This window comes from Sprattus sprattus, assembly GCF_963457725.1.
Source record: "Sprattus sprattus genome assembly, chromosome: 3".
Classification (NCBI taxonomy): Eukaryota; Metazoa; Chordata; class Actinopteri; order Clupeiformes; family Clupeidae; genus Sprattus; species Sprattus sprattus.
Window position 1 is genome coordinate 32532121 of NC_137922.1, and position 21868 is coordinate 32553988.

The 21868-nt window shown below is 43.3% G+C and overlaps 1 protein-coding gene across 2 annotated transcripts in view; it reads left to right on the forward strand.

Annotated features, from left to right (window-relative positions):
• Nucleotides 1–21868, forward strand: part of jakmip3 (Janus kinase and microtubule interacting protein 3) — a gene marked incomplete at its 5' end in the record, with an annotated part of 43480 nt that overhangs the window by 18482 nt on the left and 3130 nt on the right. Inside the window, 15 exons of one of the 2 annotated variants that reach the window (XM_080834270.1) lie at nt 6620–6802; nt 10327–10446; nt 13306–13452; nt 14102–14230; nt 14962–14997; nt 15406–15474; nt 17146–17262; nt 17524–17652; nt 19322–19405; nt 20350–20412; nt 20496–20594; nt 20858–20956; nt 21327–21386; nt 21551–21616; nt 21722–21790. In XM_080834270.1, coding sequence (XP_080690396.1) covers nt 6620–6802; nt 10327–10446; nt 13306–13452; nt 14102–14230; nt 14962–14997; nt 15406–15474; nt 17146–17262; nt 17524–17652; nt 19322–19405; nt 20350–20412; nt 20496–20594; nt 20858–20956; nt 21327–21386; nt 21551–21616; nt 21722–21790 — 1470 coding nt within the window. The remainder of the gene's footprint in view (nt 1–6619; nt 6803–10326; nt 10447–13305; nt 13453–14101; nt 14231–14961; nt 14998–15405; nt 15475–17145; nt 17263–17523; nt 17653–19321; nt 19406–20349; nt 20413–20495; nt 20595–20857; nt 20957–21326; nt 21387–21550; nt 21617–21721; nt 21791–21868) is intronic. The other variant, XM_080834271.1, reaches the window with a different exon arrangement.

Genomic DNA, 21868 nt, shown 5'->3' on the forward strand with positions numbered 1-21868 from the left:
ATTGTGGATGGCCACAAAATAAAGGCCCATTCTGTTTGCAACATAGGACCAGGATTTCACTAACTAGTCGTTTCCTTTACTACACATTATTGAAAAGTGTCTGCTACATTCAATAGACGCCCCCCACCGAGTCAGTGCACAGCAGGCTGAGAGCTGAGAGCTGACCGACTATCACTCAGGGGAATTCTTGCATCGAGTAGGAGGAGGCGTCATGAACGGCTAGCGAGATCCAAAGCCTGGTGTGGCAGCTGGATTTCTTTCAAACCCCCACAATCAATACATCAGAACGAAGCTTAAAACCTGTAGCTGTATGTGTTAATTCCCTGCATTGAAAAAAACCCAGTTGATAAAAGAAGTTTTACCTGGTTTTTCAGTTCATATTCCTCCATTTAAGTATGTGCACATGTATCATCTAGGTTTCATGGAATTTCAGTTAGTGTCCACTAATACCCTACCAAGTATTTCCTGGTTATTCAAACAGACATCAACAAGTTCAAGTGACAGCAAGAAGTGTTTCTTGAAGCTAGCAGTGGATTCTCCTGTTCAAGTAGAACTAGTAGTATACACGTAGCTAACTGTTAATCTTAACTGTTAATAGTTTCTATTTCCAAAGCTGAACAGAATCTTTTGATTTATAAAACATTCTTTTTAGTTTCTGATTGCCCAGTGGTGGTGGCAGGGTGGTGGCAGGGTTAAGACAGTTCATAAAACTTGGTTTGGTTTGGTTAAAAACTTGGTTTGGTTAAAGATAAAAAGAGAGAAAGAAATGAAAAGTACAGTATGAAGCTGTGGAAATACATTTCATAATTCATTATATGCCAATATTAAATCAATGTGATGCTTTGAAGGGACAGCAATTGCATTGCCCATAAATACTAGGTTAGAAACTAAAACATTTGCCCGATTTAACCTGACTTCTGGTGTAAACCTCACCTAGTTCCGGCCTTCTATCCCAGTACAGAGACAGATCATTGTGTTGACTGAACAGATACAGAGACAGATCATTGTGTTGACTGAACAGACACAGTTAGAGATAATGAGGTCTCTGTACACCTCTATTAGACGACTCTTAGGGCATATTTAATTCAGAACTTCATTGCAGTTGATTGGAACGTGTAAGCAGTACTGAAAACAGCATTTACTAGCATGAGCTCCAGCTTCAGAAGGCCTGTGAGGTGCACATGATGACACTCCACTGAAATAGCCTACCTTACCTAAGCCTTTTTTTAGTATGCAGTTTAGTGCTTTTTAAACACGCACAAGTCGGCGTGGGTTTGTGTGAACTTTATCACCCATCACTGTCTTCATACAGGACATACTCTGCCTACAGGCCCTGTGCATTATGGGAGATGCAGTTCTATTAAACTGCACCTAACAACACATCTTTACATTTACCTTTATCTTAAGGAAGAAATTTAATTTCTGTGCAAACCATTACAAACATGACATGACATAAGCTTCACATTGTCCTATTCTAATGCTCACATTAGGCACTTGCGCTCTAAACTCTATCACAACCCATGAATTATTTTATTTCAGTTTATAGTCTCTAGATTTAGTTCTTATTCCACAGCTATCAATGAGTGTCTTAAGCGGGACTGAATGTTGTGTCTTGGTCTACTGGGTGTTTTTACTGGTGATGTATTCAGGTTTGACACCTTACTTAATATCATTTTAGAGCTAAACCTAGCATTCGTCAAGTAGCCTGTGTGATTTAAAGGTTCAGTCTGGGATTCTAATCCCATACATTTTTTTCTGAAATTCAAAGAATAGCTCCTCATAGTCCTCAAGCTGTCGATTCAGTATTGGAGAAATAAACGTAAAGAACTCTGGTGTTCGTACACAGACCTAGTTGTAAATGTGGCTCAGATCAAGTCATAAACGATCAACGCCAATCAACCCATGTGCCTGGAAGTGAGGAGTGCGATTTGATTGGCTGTTGAGCTGAAATATCAGTTTCTTTTACCTTTATTGTTGTCTACCCTAGCTAACTAAACTATCAATTGCATTCTAGGAGTTCTACAGGAACAAATCAAACAATATATATTGTTTGTTTTGTTCATCTAGGGTAGACGTCAATAATGGTAAAAGAAACTGATATTTCAGCTCAACAGGCTTATTCTTATATACAGCCGCGGAAAAAATTAAGAGACCACTTTCAAAAAATATCACTTTTTTTTACTATTTATTGGTATGTGTTTGAGTAAAATTAACACTTTTGTTTCATTCTATAAACTACTGACAACATTTCTACTGAATTTTCATTTCAATTGTCATTTAGAGCATTTTTTGCAGAAAAATGACAATTGGTCAAAATAGCAAAAACGATGTGCTTTTTCCAGATATTGATTTCTGATCTCTTCCTAAGTTAAAGCATTAGTATTGTGTAGTTTAAGAATCTATATGAACTTGTTTTCTTTGCATTATTCGAGATCTGAAAACTTTCCATTTATTTTGCTATTTTGACCAATTGTCATTTTTCTGCAAATAAATGCTCTAAATGACAATATTTTTATTTGAAATTTGGTAGAAATGTTGTCAGTAATTTATAGAATAAAACTAAAATGTTAACTTTACTTTAACGCATACCTATAAATAGTAAAACCAGAGAAACTGATCATTTTGAAGTGGTCTATATATACATAAAGATTAAAGATTTAAAAAGTTAGCATCTACATCATATTGGACCTAGACATCAGTCTAGCCTAGTTACAACTGTCTTGCCTGACCCTGTGCATTCTATTCTATTTTACTGTAGCCTACTGAAGATCCAAACCACAATTTGCTCCCCCATACAACCCATACAAAAAATAAATGCTGCAATTGAATTCCTTTTACACCCCTTCTCAAAATTTAAACTACGTGCTGTTTACATTTGTGTACACCAGCTCTAACTGGATTAGAAAAAAAACAATACAAGCAGCGACAGGCTCATAAAATAAAGGCGTCTGTCTCTGACACTGCGATGTCAGTAGCTTTGAGCGCAGGTTTATAACTCACTGACATGGATTAGCTAGGCAGTTACCCTCCTACGTCTAAGTACCTTAGCATTGTATGATGGTATTAGAGAACTGTGTAGTTATCTAAGCCAAGCAGGGAAGCAATGGCATTTTATTATTCAACATTCCCTGTGTTATACCTTCAATCCACTTCTAATATTTATGCTGGAATGAAGGTATGTGTTTAACATGATTCTCTGCTGCCATATTTAACTGGACAAAAGCAACATTCTCAGTGACCATACGTCAGTGGCTTATTTGCTGCTTCTCTGAACCCTGTTTCAAACACACAGTGTGTTGGATCAGAACTAGAGGGGCCAGAGCTGGCTGGGTTTGTGTACCAGCGTGCCCCACGCCCCCGTCTGAAGGATGCTGCACTCTGCCAAATATGTGGCCCACAGGGAGTACACTCTGGGACTGCGGCAGTCTCAGAGGCCCAGCCCATCACACACACACGCACGCACGCACGCACGCACGCACGCACGCACGCACGCACGCACGCACGCACGCACGCACGCACGCACGCACACACACACACACACACACACACACACACACACACACACACACACACACACACACACACACACACACACACACACACACACACACACACACACACACACACACACACACACACACACACACACACACACACAGCACACAGACACACACACACAGACACACACACACACACACACACACACACACACACACACACATAGAAACATGCTCAAAGAAGCACACACACACACTCACACACACACACACACAGAGAAACACACTTAGAGAGAAACTCACTTACAGAAGCACACACACACAAAAAGAGGCTACGTGCAATTTACTTTGCAGGGATCGTGCCCATTCATAGGACAATCTGTCCCTGGCTGGGCCTTACAAAATGCATTGATCCACTCCCTAGGACTCTCACCCCCCAACCCCTACTTGCACTATCTAAACTGCTGTCTCAGTGGATACATAGATTGTTGTGGAAACATCTTTGTCCGTCTCATCGGTCTCAATCTCCCCCTCCTTGGCACGGCAGCATGGGGGTGAGGATGTGGGGGAGAGATGAGTCATTTGTCACACTAATGGAGCGAATGTTGACTTCAGGTGGGCGGTGAAGGCACCAACCCTCTCTGTGGCATTCACATGCTGTAACAGAAACTGATGGCATGCATGGCAAAACAGATGTAATACATGGTAGGAGATGCCATCCCTTATTCAGCGCGAAGGGCAAATGTGAAATAGATCCAGGCAATGAGGTGTTTGCATCTACAGCATAGACCTGGATGTAAGAAACCACAAATGCCATCCCGAGTGCTCGTCGCACTAATCTATTCAAAAACAGGAAGCATACCCGAAAAAATCTCTGGGGAAAAAAAAATACCTGTTCTAGAGCATTTGTGAAAACCACGTTCTCTCGTCTTTACCAAGCTGAGCAGCTAGGGAGTTCCCTCCCAGAGGTGTGTGTCAGAGACAACTGCTTCCTTCCTTGTCTCAGTGATGTCTCGTGTCAGTCACTTAATGGAGCGAGTCACCTCAGAAGATGTGAAGGCCTCTGTTCCCAGCCTCTGCACAGTAGCCAAAGAACAGCCAAGGCAGACTACCTTCTATTTGTTAAATGCAGGGACAGGTCAATGATGGAGCTGTGAAGGCATTTGGTGAGGCAGGGAACTGGGAATATTTACCATGAGAAATTGTGGGTGCCGTTAACAAGCAAGGGGATAGGTAACAATGAATCAGTGGCAAGATTTGATTGCATTATCTATAATCTACGTGGGTGAATGGAAAGATAAATTAGAATAATAGCCCTGGTTAGCAGCATCAAAGGTCAAACTACACATGTCTTTTGCATGTTGAGATGTGTGAAGAATGCTAAATCAGGATTACGGCCACAGATAATACCAGGGGGGTACATTGCATTGTGTGTGTGTGTGTGTGTGTGTGTGTGTGTGTGTGTGTGTGTGTGTGTGTGTGTGTGTGTGTGTGTGTGTGTGTGTGTGTGTGTGTGTGTGTGTGTGTGTGTGTGTGTGTGTGTGTGTGTGTGTGTGTGTGTGTGTGTGTGTGTGTGTGTGTGTGTGTGTGTGTGTGTGTGTGTATGTACTGCCTCATTAAGTATCAGTGCTGAATCTCATGGCAAGAAGGATGATGGTCTTGTCAAAAGATATAAGGTTATGGATCAGGCCCTCATTGAGCTGACACACACACACAGAGAATGACATGCACAGACAGACACAGACACACACAGCGGGCCACTGAGACAGTGACAAACATGGGGAGGTTGTGCTCAGAGACTGGTGATTTAGTCCCAGGGTTCAGTCTTCCTCGGCTTTGCTCGAGGTCAGATTGGAGGTGATTTGCAGATGTACTGTCTGCACGTGATTCTCAGTCGTCTCGTTTGGATACAAAATATGCAGTTTCATGTCATTTGAAAAGAGCAGACATCTCAGTAAGTATTGATCTTTTCATATTTAATACTGGGAATGTCATTCCTGCTAAATGGACTTTGCTGGGTTGTAATTCGAGAGGATGTAGGTGCCCTCTAAGAGGTATCAGTTATTAGAGGAACAACACAACAGTTAATAAAAAGAATGCACAGTATTCAACTCATCGTTGCCCTATGAACTTATGTTCAGATTCAAAATTTCTTTGGTAATTACTAGCTTAAAGGTACAGTCCGCAATTCTCATCCCATATGCTTTTTGTCAAATTCAGCTAATTGTTCCTCATGGTCCTCTAGCTGTCACCCTCAAATATCATCAACCTTTTTGCGTAACCCAAACTGAATCGCAGACTGCATCTTTAAAGACCTTAAGTGAGCATCTAATTTGCTTTATGTGACATGTTTTGTAATGAAACAGCGGTTAATATGCTGACATGCCTGTCGGCCCGCCCGCCTAAGCCATTTTAATCTCATAAAGTGGAGGCTGAATTGCCAGTGTATGTGAAGCGTTTTTTGGCACATCTTACAGAGACCAGATGAGTCAGCAATGATTGATGTAAGGCCTTGTGCTATGCCTTAAACACTCTCCTGACAGTTTAAGAGGTGGAGCATGCTCTTAGAGGTTTCCATGGTGATGTGGTGATGTGGAGTCCATGGACTCTGTGCAGCTGTGGCTTTTATATGTGTGTGTGCACATACGTGCTGTAAGTCTGTTTTTGTGTGTTATTGTGCGTCTGCCCTTACCATGTGTGAGCTTTGTAAATGGTACCATGCTTGAAATGCTTGTGAATGTTGTCTGTGTGAAACTTATTTGTTGTGGAATGTTTGTGTGTGTGTGTGTGTGTGTGTGTGTGTGTGTGTGTGTGTGTGTGTGTGTGTGTGTGTGTGTGTGTGTGTGTGTGTGTGTGTGTGTGTGTGTGTGTGTGTGTGTGTGTGTGTGTGTGTGTGTATGCACACTCCCATGCTCCGCTTTCTTTTATAGTGTAAGAGTTGATGTGACTGTGGGTGTTTTTGCTTCTTTTTGCGTAGGTGTCTCTGTGTATGTGTGTGTCTGTCATATATATTTGCATGTGTATATGGTCTGTGTGTTTCGTGTTAGTATGTGTGTGTGTGTGTGTGTGTGTGTGTGTGTGTGTGTGTGTGTGTGTGACCGTGTTGTGTTCTCCTCCTGTAGATGGATGAGATAAAGGTAAAGGACAGAGCAGTGGCGGGGCTGGAGCAAAAGCTGGGGGTGCAGACGGGCGTGGCCCAGCGTCTGGCCCTGCTCAGGGAGGCTGAGCGTCAGGCCGCGGGCCTCAGGTCTGAGCCTCCTTACTCAAGTAGTGCAGGAGACTCCCTCGAGCCCTCATCCAGTCCTGTAAGCACTTTAACCCTCATCTACCCCTTCCTTCCTCACCTCTCCCCACACACACACACACACACACACACACACACACACACACACACACACACACACACACACACCTACCCCATCACCCCTGTCACCACTAACACTGCTACCACTGCTCCTGCTGCTTCTGCTGCCATAGACCTCACCAGACACAAATCGACTCTTCCTTCATTACGGTCATGCCTTTAAAATGGCCACTGCCGTCCCAGTGCCTCTGCTCTGCTCTGCTTCTCTGTGTTGTGGAACTGCACCATAAAAGAGCTTGCCCGCAGCTGCTGCTTTGAACTTACGTTGAACTCAGGTTGTTATAAAGCTGTGTTTTTTACTTTTCTCAAGCTGCTAATCGTCTTTGCATAATTATGCTTTTATGTTACTGCTGAAATGAGTTTAAGCTGGGCTGCTTTTCATGTTCTTTGGCTTGGAGCATGTCACATTCGCAGAGGCTAATTTCATCATTAGGTGACAGAAAAGGATTGGTGACTCACAACTGGTACTCCTGAGCCCCTGATTCACTGCATATGAATAGAGAGTCACAAAAACAGGACACAAACGAGGAGACACATTTCTTGTGAAGGGCTGCCTATTCAATTTCATTGCTCTAAAACACATAAAACCAACCTTCCATTCATAACAACTAATTCTTCACAAGTCATGCAAGCCTCCTAACATCTGTCTGCAGTAACATGCCAAAATCCTACACTAGTCTTAAAGCTAGAAATATCATAAGTAGTAAAGCTAGTTGAAAAACATTCAAAACAGACAGAGTAGCATCCCGGACCGCCATCGCTGTGCTTTTAATCAGTTGTTAAGGAGGTGTTCTGCAGACCTTGTCCAATGAATGGCACACAACAGTGTGATGTGATTGTTTCTGGTCTATCTTTATCCAGTAACACAGCCGACCCCCATGTAGTGACTTGGCTGGCCATTAGCATTGGGGCAGTCACGGCCACATTAAAAGCCAAACCATTGAACTTCCAGCCCCTTAATTGTATCTTTCGGACATTCAGCAGTAATGCCCCCGTCTTGTCTCCATTGTCAGGGAGATGTGTGTTTGGCTCGGTTCCACACTGCATCCAAGAACCCACTGGGAACTGTGCTCGTACTTTAATCTTGATCAAACATGCAGCATCATGAGAGCCTTTCATGTTCCCTGTGGAGTTCAGTTGAAGGTCTTAATGACTGAGGGGCAAAGCTTCTCTCTGCCTGGTGCATTTTTGCTGACTCATGTAGCTAATTAAAGGTTGCCCCTTTTTTCTTTCTAAAATATTTTACTATCCTATGGCTCTTTAAGGCTTCTAATGGTGGCATGTGACCCTTGCGCATCCCCCTCCAGATTCATATCAGTTCTTTATGACAAACAACTAACAAACTACATAAACCATAATCAGTACATCTATTGTAGTTAATAAAATATGTCTCCTGCACCAACTGAGTAAGGACTCAGAGGGCCCTATCTTGCCGATCAGAAACGCAAGTAGGACGGCGCCAAGCGCAAGTAGCTGTGTGGGCGGCTCTATGGCGCAGTTGCTATTTTAACGGCGGAAAAAACACACTTGCGTCCAGCGCAAGTGTCAAAAGGGTTGGTCCAAAGGAGGTTACTCAGCCATAGGTGTGGTTTGGGCGTAATATGCAATAAACCAATCGGAGCGTCATTTCACATTCCCTTTAAGAGCGAGAAGCGCATAGTCCATAGCGGCTTGTTATTTTGATGGCGGAATTACCTGGTGGAAGACCGGAGAAGTTCACAGCCGAGGAGACCGACGTGAGATTTACACCAATTTTTTGGCAAGCCATATATAATTACAAGGAAAATAAAGTATTTACCACTTGAGGAAATCATTGTGAAATCCATATCCAAGATATTTAAAAAATAAGCATACATGTAGCCTACACATTGACCCAAATGATTCAGGTTAATTGAAGCTGCGTGACATTTGATTTATTGTATGGCTTTGTAAAAAGCCGGGAGATAGATATATATGGGGATGCGAGAAACCCTCCAAAAGTAAGCAAAGTCAAGCAAGCATGTCAAGATATTGCCGTGATTGTTTCTGCAACGGGGCACCCGAAAACGTTGCCGAAAACGCTATAATGACGTCCGGAGACGTGGGACATCCAAGCTGGAAGGTAACACACGTTCTCGTGCCTTCACGGGAGGTGGATCTGCCTCGACCCAGGATCTGACGGCAGCAGAGGACATCGCCACGTCTACCCTCACGCCTGAGAGCGTGCAGGGATTTGGGGGCATGGAAATCGGCACCCAAGCCAGTGCACCAGCTGACCAAACCCAAGGTACATAAATAAAGTCCACATACACAGAGATGAGTTTACAAGATTTATAATAATACTGGCATTAAATAAATGCAACAAAGCCATACAATAAATCAAATGTCACGCAGCTTCAATTAACCTGAATCATTTGGGTCAATTGTGTACGCTAGATGTATGCCTAGTTTTTAAATGTCTTGGATACGGATATCACAATGATTTCCTCATGTGGTAAATACTTTATTTTCCTTGTAATTATATATGGCTTGCCAAACAATTGGTGTAAATCTCTCGTGAAGACGACAGAAGTAAAGTGTAGCCTACAGGTCCTATACTGTGCGGGCAAGCACATGCGCCCTTAAAATAGCGTTCTGAATACGCGTTACAGACTTTAGACATTGCGCCTCACATTAGACCAGCTTTTTTTTGGTCAATGGCGCACGGCGCACGGCGTTGTTTTGAAAACTGCAAAATACCACTTGCGCCAGAGAAACGCCTTCTCTGTTCCGCCCCCGCCCATGTCGACGCAAGTTCATTTCGAAGCGGACCTCTGGAGGGAAAATCGCGCTGTGCGCCGGGTGCAAGATAGGAATGATACTTGCGTCGGTGACAATGTCACTTGCGCTGGGTGCAAGATAGGGCCCAGAGTGTTTGTAAATGATTGCTTTATAAAACACTTTTAGTTGTTTTTCACTGAGGCACAACCATGTTAGGTTACAACCATTTATCATTGAATGTATCTGGAATGTCTGCTTGGAGAAATTATCTTGGTATGGCAGGAATATTCATTTCTGCAATTACCACCACTGTGCATGTTGATATTTCACTGATATTTCACGCTGTGTGATGACCTACCTAAGTTATGTAGAATAGCCCGCATCTGTTGTGGAACAACTTCAACTCCACCAGAGATATACACCAGCCACATGGGAGAGCTCCAAAAACAGAAGTTAATACAGAAGACGCACACACACACACACACACACACACACACACACACACACACACACACACACACACACACACACCCTACACACACGTAGCCAGCGGCATCTCAATTTAAAACACAATCAAGTACATGAAGCTTACGGTAGGCAAAACCTATAGCTGGCTGGTACATTCTCAGAGCAGGCAGTTGTGCAGTGTGTGCTCTCTGTGGTGCTTCGCTCCTCCTTGAGTTGCTGTCTGGTTCCAGTTCAAGTGCAGTGAGTTTCTTTTTCAAGGGACAGCAGTTGGACGAAAAGGACGCCCGCCGCTTCCAACTGAAGATTGCCGAGCTGAGTGCCATCATACGCAAGCTGGAGGACCGTAATGCCCTCCTTTCCGAAGAACGAAACGAGCTAGTGAGTGATTCTATTCAATTCAATTTTATTCATGTATATACGTAGCTCCATTAAACAATAGACATAGTCTCAAAGTGCTTGAGAGAGGCAGAAAGGAGAAAAAATTATGAATGAAATTAGGTATTCTGTATTATTGTCTTATATATTTGTATTTATACGTATATATAATGGTGCAGAACACTGGTCCCAATCATCGGTGTTTCAAACAGTGGTCCAACTATAGGGAGAGAAGAGAGATGAATTAGTGCATCAGTTATAAACAACATGTTATTGTAGCCAGGTCTCAGAGAGATGGCAAAGAAAGGAGGAAGGATAAGTTATAAGGCGAGAGGTCACATGACACACGAGAGGTTCTTGGCAGCCATGGCCTGTGGCAGCATCACTAAGGGAAGGTGCAGGCTGGTCCAGGATGGCTGGCCAATCACAGAGAGCTAAGAGCAGAGGCAGCCCTTTCTACCAAAGGCTCTCCAATGAGTACTGGACTTTTGTTGTTGATGGGCGAGCGCAGACTGCAGTTTGTGCATGAACGTAATGGCAATCACTTTGTTTGTGTGTGCTGTTACAAAACAAATGTCTCCCTTGTTTATACTCACAAATGACTCATGCGTTATTTATCTAATCATTGATGGATTGGATTCATGTTGTAGCTTCTGTAACATTAACTGCTTACAGACCCTCAGAATCATGCTTGGTGGTTGGTAGTTTGACTTTATGTTTCTTCACTTGCCGTGTGCCAACATCATTGCTAGATAGTTTCCAGTGGGAAGGAGTATTTGGGCCTGATCAGCTTGAAGGCACTTGCTGCGGCCAGAAAGTAGTATGCAAGCTGTGTTGCTAAGCTTTTTGGATTTTTGGCAATCCATCCTACTTACCACACTAGAGAGGACACCAGCCAAATGTAAGAGGTTATGGATGGATGAGTCACTGAACCCTCACTCTCCATCAGAAAAGAAAGGAGATCCAGAGAGGGATAATCTCAAACTCTAAGTGGACACTGTGGAGCTTGCTGCTGACAGCAGCTGGGCTGGGAGTCACATCTACTTAATGAGGCCTTAGGTGCCAGTGAGGATGTGGTTTTGTTTGTTTATGTTTGTCCACTCCCAAACTCAATACTACTGCCCAACATCCCTTCATTTGGCAAGCTGGGGAAGATAGTAGGCCCAAAGCAGTGTACTTGATTGTGTTAGCTCTGCAGGCATCCATGCGTGTCAGTTTCCTTGACAACTCTATGTAATGAAACCCTCTCAGGTTGGCTGACCTCTAGCGTGGTCCTCCTCGATCCCATAATGCCTTAACTGCCATTTCTGTCATCCTAAGCATTATGTGCAATGGAAAAGATTCTTTTTTTTAAGGGTCTGTGACATTGATAGATGACTTGTTTCCCCCTCTCCCCCTGGCCAAGGCTAGAAATCAATAGTGATCCACAGTGATTTAAAATACAGTTTTGTTACTCATAAATAGTAAACCACTGGTAATATTAAGTGTCTCTTTTAACAACTTCAAACCATGATCCACTGTAACTAGTGCAATGCAGATTTCAGTCTAAGACTTAAGCTGTATTGATAACTAATGGTGTAAGAAGGTTAATAACTGTCATGTGTACAAAGCTCTGTGCAACGCCATTGGCCCCCTGCTGACGGCTCTGCGTCACTGCACTCTAGAGGAGCTGTCTGCGATGGGAGGGGCCTGTTTGCTTATGCAAGCTTTCATCGGCCAGATATCCTGAGGATGAACTAATCTATTTATGTGTATTACCGTAATGCTGGTGCAACTCTCCTCATCAGGAGGAACTGGAGGCTTGTGCAGCCTAAAACCACAGTGTGAATTAGATTCATGAATTGGATCTTATGCAGAAAAACAAAGCCTAAATTGCAATTGTATTTCTCTCGAGGTGATGGATCGAGGTTGTTTTTATTGTCAGATGGCGAGAAGCAATTCCAGGATTTTGTAAGTCCGCTTATCTAGTTACACAAAGCAAATTCAATCAAGTGCAGATGCTGTTCAATTGAAAACTAAATCCAGCATGGCACTCAGCTGTGATTAGGGTGCATCTGAAAATGCACCACAGTCCCCAGCCAGCTCTCCCTGGCCTGCCCTGAGAGGCAGCTTTCTCACAGAGACAGAGGCTCCCTCTGAGTGCCTGTGTGGAGCTGCTAACGCTCTCAGACACACGGGTGTCTTTCCCCCAGTAAGAGGAGTAAGCCGGTGACAGTGGGCGTCAGACAGGCATTGTATCATGCGTCTGAAAGCTGCGTGTCCGATTCCTCTTGCATAAAAGATTTTAGGATTTGCCCCCAAGGATCATGGGGGATGAGCCCCACTCCAGTCTGACATGGCTGCTCAGCTGACATACAGCTCAATATGTGTGTGTGTGTGTGTGTGTGTGTGTGTGTGTGTGTGTGTGTGTGTGTGTGTGTGTGTGTGTGTGTGTGTGTGTGTGTGTGTGTGTGTATGCGCCAGTGCATGTGCGTGTGTGTGTAGTGTGTAGTGTTTAGTGTGTAGTGTGTGTGTGTGTGTGTGTGTGTGTGTGTGTGTGTGTGTGTGTGTGTTTGTTTGTGTGTGTGAAATAGAGAGGGAAGGAAAAATGAGTGGATGTGAATGTGGAGTGAAAAGGGGTTCTAAACCACCTTCTTTACCCACTCTGGTTTTACCTCTCTGTGCCTGGAGGAAGAGGTTGGACAGTGAGTGCCTACACCTCTCAAATACATAATATCACAAATCTATGGCACATATTAATGACAGTATTGTTTATGGAAACAGGGATAGATTGATTTAATGTTGAATTAATGATGTGTGTGTGTGTGTGTGTGTGTGTGTGTGTGTGTGTGTGTGTGTGTGTGTGTGTGTGTGTGTGTGCAGCTGAAACGCCTGCGGGAGGCTGAGAGTCAGTATAAGCCCATATTGGATAAGAACCGGCGCCTGACTCATAAGAATGAGGAGCTGGCCCACGCCTTCAGACGTATGGAGAACAAACTACGTTTCGTCACACAGGAGAACATTGAGATGGTAACCACCCCCCCCCCCCCCCCCCACACACACACACACCTTTCTGACTCCCACACTCACGTATAGTCCTTATATTCCTACAGAATGAGCAAATGCAGGTCCCTACACACAGAAATGGTAGGGATATCTGAAATGTACACATGCATTCTGTGAATCAAATGGTGATTTATCAAAGACTGTGTTGACTGTAGATGTAGTGTAGGTAAATGAAACAGTATTTCACACCTACGCCCTACTACTAACACACCATACTGTATGTCTACTGCTAGATCATACCATGGAGACCTGAGCCTTATGTTCTCACTACTGGAGAACCAGGCAGAGCTTCTCTTCTCTCATTCTCATGTTACTCATTATTCTCAGTCAGGTTATGCATAGCTTTACTAGAACATTCTGTGTATACTTATGATTAATTGTGTCATACTCGCAAACGCAATTTCAGGTTTCCTTAAATTCTCTTCATTATGCAAGTGTATGTACAGTAAGTGTTCATCATGTAAGAGTTTAAATGTAAGTGTTAATTTATGTTATGCAATCAGAGAGGGTGTGTGTGTGTGTGTGTGTGAGAGGGACCTGTCCATTTTAAAACCGATGTCCCTTATCTCCATGTTGGCTGACTGTGGCACAGACACAGCATGTGTTTTTGCAGAGGAGGTCAGGCTCCATCCGGAGGCCCAGCTCACTCAATGCCTTGGACCAGAGTCAGGACGAGAGGGAGATTGAGTTCCTCAAACTGCAGGTTCTGGAGCAGCAGAACATCATTGATGACCTGTCCAAGGTTGGCCCGCAGTCATGACACACACACACACACACACACACACACACACACACACAGACACACACACACACACACACATGCACACACATATGTGAAAGCATGCTCTGTAAATGCACTGTAAAATGTCACACATGCACTTAACAACATCATTGACAACACACCTAAGGTAATGCCATGGTCATGGAACACATGAGGCTGTCATTCATAAACACACACACACACACACAGTGTAATTACATGCACACACACACACATGCCTCATACAATAAACACCTGTATATGCTGTGTGAACACACAAATGCTCCTCCCCCACACATGTCCGACATCACTGATGATTTATCCAAGTGATCGCCATGACAACACCTCCTACTGCTCAGCTCAGCCTCCCTCTCTGGTACATGTGCAGAGGCACACACATACTGACCTAGCAGACACACCATCACGGGCACACCACGCACAAGCACACACTTCATGCAATCCTTTTATGTACCAGGATGGGATGCTCATATGCTCAGTGCTGATCCATACACAGTGCTGATGAGTTCAAAGATACACTCACCCCATCAGCATGTGTGCGTTATTCACCGCTAAAGTATGTTTTTCTGGAGCGTGACTCCATTAAAACATACTAGGCTTTGAGTGCGGATGGAAGCGCTCCAGCCTTGGCCGTTAAATGTGGCATTAACGGCATGGATATTTCCATTATCGGTGACTGAATGTGTTTTTTATAGGCACTTGAAACTGCAGGATACGTGAAAAGTGTCATAGTAAGTTATTCCAATTTTCACTTCTTAATGGGTCTCAAAGTTCTGTATTTCACTCGTTTACTTCTACTGAAAACATTATTTTTAAATGATTAAGGCAGCTCCCATGTCTCAAAAAACACTCAGTCCAAATCAGTTCTTGTATCACACCTATGTGTTATTTACACAGATTTATAAAGTATCTATGTTTTATGTAGATACATTTGGCTGAGCCGGAGGCAAGATGCTTGCAAGCATGAAGCTTTAACGTGTGATAAAATCCAAAGCTGCAAGATAGCGATTTTATCTCCCTTTTAATAGTTAAACTGTTTGAAATGCTGGTAGCTCTGTATGCTGTTCAGTGAGATAAGACTGATAGCAGGAGTGCAAGGGCTGTGTGTGGTCAGTGTGCTCATCTTTGCTTTGCCCCAGGAGAGGGACATGTTGCTGAGGTACAGAAGACAAGATTCAGGTCGACGGAGGAAGAACAAGCCTGGCAAGGTATGTTTAAATGTCTGCTGGCCTTCTCTTTCTTCCGTTCACTCTCTCTCTGTCTTTCTTTCTCTCTCTCTCTCTCTCTCTCTCTCTCTCTCTCTCTCTCTCTCACTCTCCCTCTCTCTGCCTCACTGTGGGCCTGATTTACTAAGATTGCGGCCGCAGCTTAATCTGCGGCCGCATATTAATGCAGTGTTTTTGCGCATTTTCCGTGGTATTTATCAAACCAGATCCGTGCTGGGCAATCTGTGTTTACTCCGCCCTATAGGGCCTGATTTACTAAGATTGTGACCGCAGCTTAATCTTAACGCACAGTGTTTTTGCGCATTTTCCTTGTTATTTATTTAGGAAGAGAAAATGAAGGTTCAGCGAAGTGGAGATAGATATATTGGTTCACGTTCGCTCAATCACTGAACATGATTCAATGTGTGCGCTGCTATATTGTTGTTCTGCCCGCCATCACCTACAGCGAGATGTTTAAAAGAACACGATTATAAAGAATATGCTATTGGTGGCATTAATGCATAAACTGTCTTATAACAATGTAGATGTGTACATGGCGAGATTAATAATTTCTACAAGGGACATGGGTTCACTACAATATTTATGGACGTGGGTGCAATCAATGGTTAAAATTACATTCAGAAAGTTTGCGATTTCAAAAAAAGTCTTGTTTGATGTCTCTAATTTCAGCTATGGCAGTGGGGAAATGTATTGACCAGTGCGCCGTAGCAATGCGTCGAGTACCTGGGTGAATATTTGGCTGAGTGAAGGCTGAGATATACCAACTGCTGATGCTATAACTGTTTGAAATGATCCGATGCCAATATTTGCAATGTTGTCCGGAGATAACAACTGATGGAATGGAATGTGATCTCCGGTTTGGAGGGTTCGATGTCGTCTCTGATCTGGTTCAGTAATTGAAGTATTGCGTGGCTGGTTAACCTGTACCGTCTAATGATTTGTGGATCGCTTAACTGAAAAAGTGTTATACAAGTTGAAAAAAATATTTCTGTGCGCTGTCTCTGTCTATATCTTCGCCTTGCTCTTATAACTGCTGCCATATCAACGTTTTCAGACTCAATGGAAATGCGCTTCCTGGTTAAGACGTGATTTTATGAGGCGGAGAATTATCCCGCAAATTAGAGACGTGCGCTCGTCAGGCAGTTTTAGTAAATACCATGCAATACATCATTAGGCACACTTATCTTCTCTCCTCCCATATATTTGCGCTAGACGACCATGTTTCCACCCACGTTTCCGTGCCCTCCCCGTCCACACCCACAAAGCGTTAATATGCGCTGCGCCCCCTTAGTAAATACCGTTTTATGTTTACGACCGCTATTTTAAGCCTGAAATGGGTGCAATCCTGTTAGTAAATCAGGCCCTGTGTGTCCAATAACACTATTGCAACTTTAATTTAAAAGCAACAAGCAGTTCTTTGTGCTTCTACAGTTGCATATAATATTCATGTGATTACATGTAACATTCATTTGAATAAGCATAAATAATATTTAATTAAAAATGTACTATAGGTAGACAGATTAAGACATAATTGATTGAGATTACGATTAAGAAGGGGATTAAGAATAATAACTGGAGTAAGATATTAGACCATCCCTCCAGTATGTAGCATGGGATGTACAGAAGCATCCATCTGTTGTTTGCATTCTGCAGCCAGTGATAGAGACATTCTTTGGATATGATGAAGAGGCTTCTATGGACTCGGACGGCTCATCCCACTCCTACCACACGGACCGCACACCCTGCACACCAGACGACGACCTGGAGGAGGTGAGGAGGGCCACGTGAGGGGTGACCTGCCCATAGATCAGACCTTGAATGGAGACATGCTCATGACAGGGGTCCAGGCAAACACGCTGACATTTCAGACACATACTGTATCTTCAGTGACATTTTCAGATCAAAAGCCTTGATATACACTACCATTGCCACCTCGGGAGAGATGGTGTCATGTATTCGTAAGATTGCGTGGTTGTGTATGTGTGTGTGTGTGTGTGTGTGTGTGTGTGTGCGTGTGTGTGTTTATCACAGGGTATGATAAGAGAAGAAACAGAGCTGAGGTTTCGCCAGTTGACCCAGGAGTACCAAGCGCTGCAGCGTGCATACGCTCTCTTACAGGAGCAGGTTGGGGGCACGTTTGATGCTGAAAAGGAAGTCAAGGTACCTTCACAGACACACACAGTGCAAAACTAAAGACAGAAAGAACAATATTGTTACCTTTTATTTCTTCGACAATTTGCATTTCACAGTTATGCTTCATGCCTTTAATCATGATCATGACAAGTGACATGTAATAATCAGACTGTAATTAATGTCTGTAAAATTTGTAAAAATGTGACTTTTGTCCCAGAGCAATATTATTGTTGATAAGGATGTCAATACGAGAGTGATGTAAGTTAGATCTGGGCCCTGTTCGGCGTACGACTGAAGCTAAGATAATTAATTTAGCTCGCAACTGGAGATTAACTAGCTCGCTAAATGAGAACAGGCCAAACCGGTCTGGCGACGGGCGCTAATTTATTTTAACCTCAAGTTAATTTATCTCGTCAGCTAAATTGCGCGTGCACGTCTTGCTTCAAAAGGCAAGAAAGGTCGATCCCCAAAACCATGATTTTTTTTAAAGGTATAATGGTCTAAACTCAAAGAAAAAGACTATTTTTTTTCTCCGATAACGCAGGATATGATCGTGAACGCGTTATGAAGAATTCAAGACCATAATCATGTCAAAATTCAACACTCCCGTGGCTACCACAGCAATATAAGAAACTGTCTATAAGAGGTATAATACGTGACATCTTCTCCTTACATGATATGGTGCTATGGTGCAGCGGGTTAAGCGTCTGGCTTGCATGCTACAGATCACTGGTTCGATTCCCCTCACCCTCGTAAGAATTGTAGTTTTAAATCGCTTTGAATAAAACCGTCTGCTAAATGTGAATGTATTAATAAGAGATTCAATACATTTAAGCAATGAAAAGAAATTGTGTCTATTTCTCTCTTCTTATCATGCACCCACCTCCACCACCATTCACTACCGCACAAACACTAGACACGTTTCCAAAACTAAACGTTTGCAATGATGTAAGTTAAAGTAGGTAAAGCAACTTTAGCCAATATCTATTTGGGTTATGTGCTCACATTTCCTGGGATCAAAGAAAACGTTAGTATTCATGTGCAAACTAAAAATCACGTCTCAGGCAGCCTGAGACGTGATTTTTAGTTTGCACATGAATACTAACGTTTACATGAAAGTTATTTCGGGTTTATCAACTGTATGTCTCAACTGTACTATCTACCACTGTCATATAATGTGCTTTGTTCTCCGCATCGCCGACATTACAAAAATGAAGGCTACCACTGGCAAGAAAGTGATGACATTCAATGTTTGACGGTGGTGTAGCCTATGCAATAAATGACTCGAGAAGGTCTTCTAAATTAATTATTCCTTGTCGGGTGGATCGGTAGCGCTCATACAAGAACTCATCATTATGGAAAAATGGATCTTCTTGGCGATCGCAAAGAACTCTTCCTACGCTAATCAAACTGACTCCTTGTCAATGGGATCCCTCCTTTTGGCGTGGGTATGGCAAGTTTAGCCAGCTAAACTTTGCTTAGCCTGCCCTGGAGCAGGCTAAGGCTAAGCGATTAATTACCATGGAAATTGAGCAAAAGTTGCTTCGCCGAATCCGCTAAAGTGGTGTTGTCTTTTTTTAGCCTGGAGTTTAGCTCGCTAAACCGCTTAGCGAGTGACGCCGAATAGTACCCTGGGCTTGTGCAATTCACTAATTCTCTCTGTTTATGTAAAGAAATCTGTCTACTATCCTTTCAGACACGAGAACAAATGCAAGCTGAGCTCATTCGCTACCAAACCAGAGTCCAAGACCTTGAGTGTGTTTTAAGTCAGCAAGGCCAGGTAGGACATCACCAGTGCTTATGCCCTCTACACAGTAAAAAGTGTTCTTGTTTAGTAACCATGTTGCAAGCTGATATTGTCTGAATGCCTTTAGTTTTCACGAGATATCCAAGAAAGTTTGATGACATTAAATTAAAAAAAGTACTTTCACAGCATTGCTCCTAGAGGACATTGTTACACATCTTTCGTCCTAGGAATAAAACACTACGTGACCAAACACCATATGCTGCTAGGCATTAAATAGGCCTGTGGAGACACACCAGCTAGATTTCCTATTACTGGCCCTGATAGTATCATTAGCTTCTCTTCCAGTAATTGCATACCGTAAGGAACTGCTTGACAGAGGTGCCGCCTGCCTCTCTCACTCCCATCTCCTCCCCTGCTCCTCGCCTCTTCACAGAGTTATAAGCCAGGCAGAGAGAGTCTGAGCTCCAGAATGAATTACGCCTTACAGGAACTTTATGGCATATCACATTTCATGTGAACTGCGGTGGAGGGCTGCCTGTTCTAAATTGCTTTGGGAACATTGGACACATCTTCAGGGAGTCCCAGAGAGGTTCCTCTGACTCAACAGGGGTAGTTTTTAGAGAGAGTGAGCAACACCATGCTTAGCAGGGCATTAGTGGGAAAACACTATCATTAGCTCCACAGGCCCTCATTCTGCTGCTACAGCCACCTCCACTGCCACCCGAGCGCTGAGCTGTGAGAGAACCTCCAGACGTCCTACCTGTTTATTTTTACTCGGTTCTCACGCCCACTGCAGCCCCCGCCCTGTCTGTGGCACCGCCGGGAGCCTGACTTCAAAAACGTACTGATCTATTCTGGTTCTGATTCTGGAGTAGAGCCACTCTCCTCCGTCTTCCCAACTGCAGTCACTTCACTCACAGACTGAGCCTGACTAACAGATGCTCCTGTGTTTTATAGTCTTTTTTTCTTTTTTGAAGGATATGAAATGGATTGAAGAGAAGCAGGCATTGTATCAAAGGAATCAAGGACTCATCGAAAAGGTAAATCCTGCAAGGGTGAGTGCCACCTGCTTTCATCCAGCAAATGTTGTTTGAAGCTTTGAGTGCTTTCTTTCTGTTTGCAGATAAAGCACATGGAATCAGAGGAGCATCGTTTGAGAAACGAGATTCAGGACATTAAAGACCAAAATGAACTTTTAGAGTTCCGTATTCTGGAACTTGAAGTAAGTTCTGCCTCACAGTCAAGCTCTGTCCCCTTACTCAGAATTATTTTGTATGCAAATGTTTTTAAGTTTTAAAAGCCTCCATGCTTTACCACATTCAGTTTTAGATGTACTCTGGAATTATAAATGGCCAGCTTTTTGTCCTTTACCGTCTGCCTCTCATGTCTTGATAGAATGACAGTGAGCAGGGCAGCTGTTGATGATGTAGTAGGCTCTCTGGGCACTGCTGCAGGGTTTATGATAGCGCTGTCCTTCCTCCACAGGAGAGAGAGAGGAGATCCCCAGCCATAAACTTCCATAATATCTACTTCAGCGAGGGCGTGAGCCCACTGCAGATCTACTGCGAGGCAGAGGGAGTCACTGTAAGTACAAAGACACAGACCCACAGGTGCCAATAAATCATTTCTCTCTGTGAATAGCAGAATAGTTTCATTTACCATATTCTTCAACCACCCATTTTAACTGTATTTTGATATAAGTACTGACAGTGCCTTCATGGATCAATCATTCATGGATAGAATCATAGATAGAAATGGGTTTGACAGGGTACACCTTTATTTTTATGATTTGAAACTGGGCTTGTACTTGGTTTGAAAATAAGATGTTGTCCAATTGTATTCAAAGTTGGTGTGGTATGCGGTCAGATTGGACACAGAAAGTTGAGATGGAAATGCATTCAAAACACGCAGCCTCTGGCATTGTTGACAACCTCTGTCCTATTCTCTACTGCAGGATATAGTCATTTCAGAGCTGATGAAAAAGCTGGATATTCTGGGGGATAACGCCGTAAGTGTATGTTGCTTTTCTTCTGTAAATGTGTATTTATGTCCATGTCTGTGTCAGGTGACCTCGTGTGGCTGTGTTGTCCTCGTGCACAGAACTTTAAACTACGGGACATATATCATAGCCTCTCTCATACTATACTATACTAATGTTTGTGATCCCCCTGCTCACAGACCCTTTCCAATGAGGAGCAAGTGGTAGTCATTCATGCCAGGACTGTTCTGACTCTGGCAGAGAGGGTACCTATGACTCACATGCTTTTGGTTCTGAGGACCACTACTCAATATATTTGTATTGTTGACAGTTTCAACATTGATGATATTTGTGCATTCTGTTCTTCACAGTGGCTGGAGCAAATTGAGGTGACCAAATCCGCTTTACAACAGAAAATGCTGGACATTGAGAGTGAAAAGGTAAAATGCTTTGAGCCGAAAATTCTAGCACTGTCTCCACCCCTACATTGGTTGGAAAAAGTGCTCCAACAGCTCCAT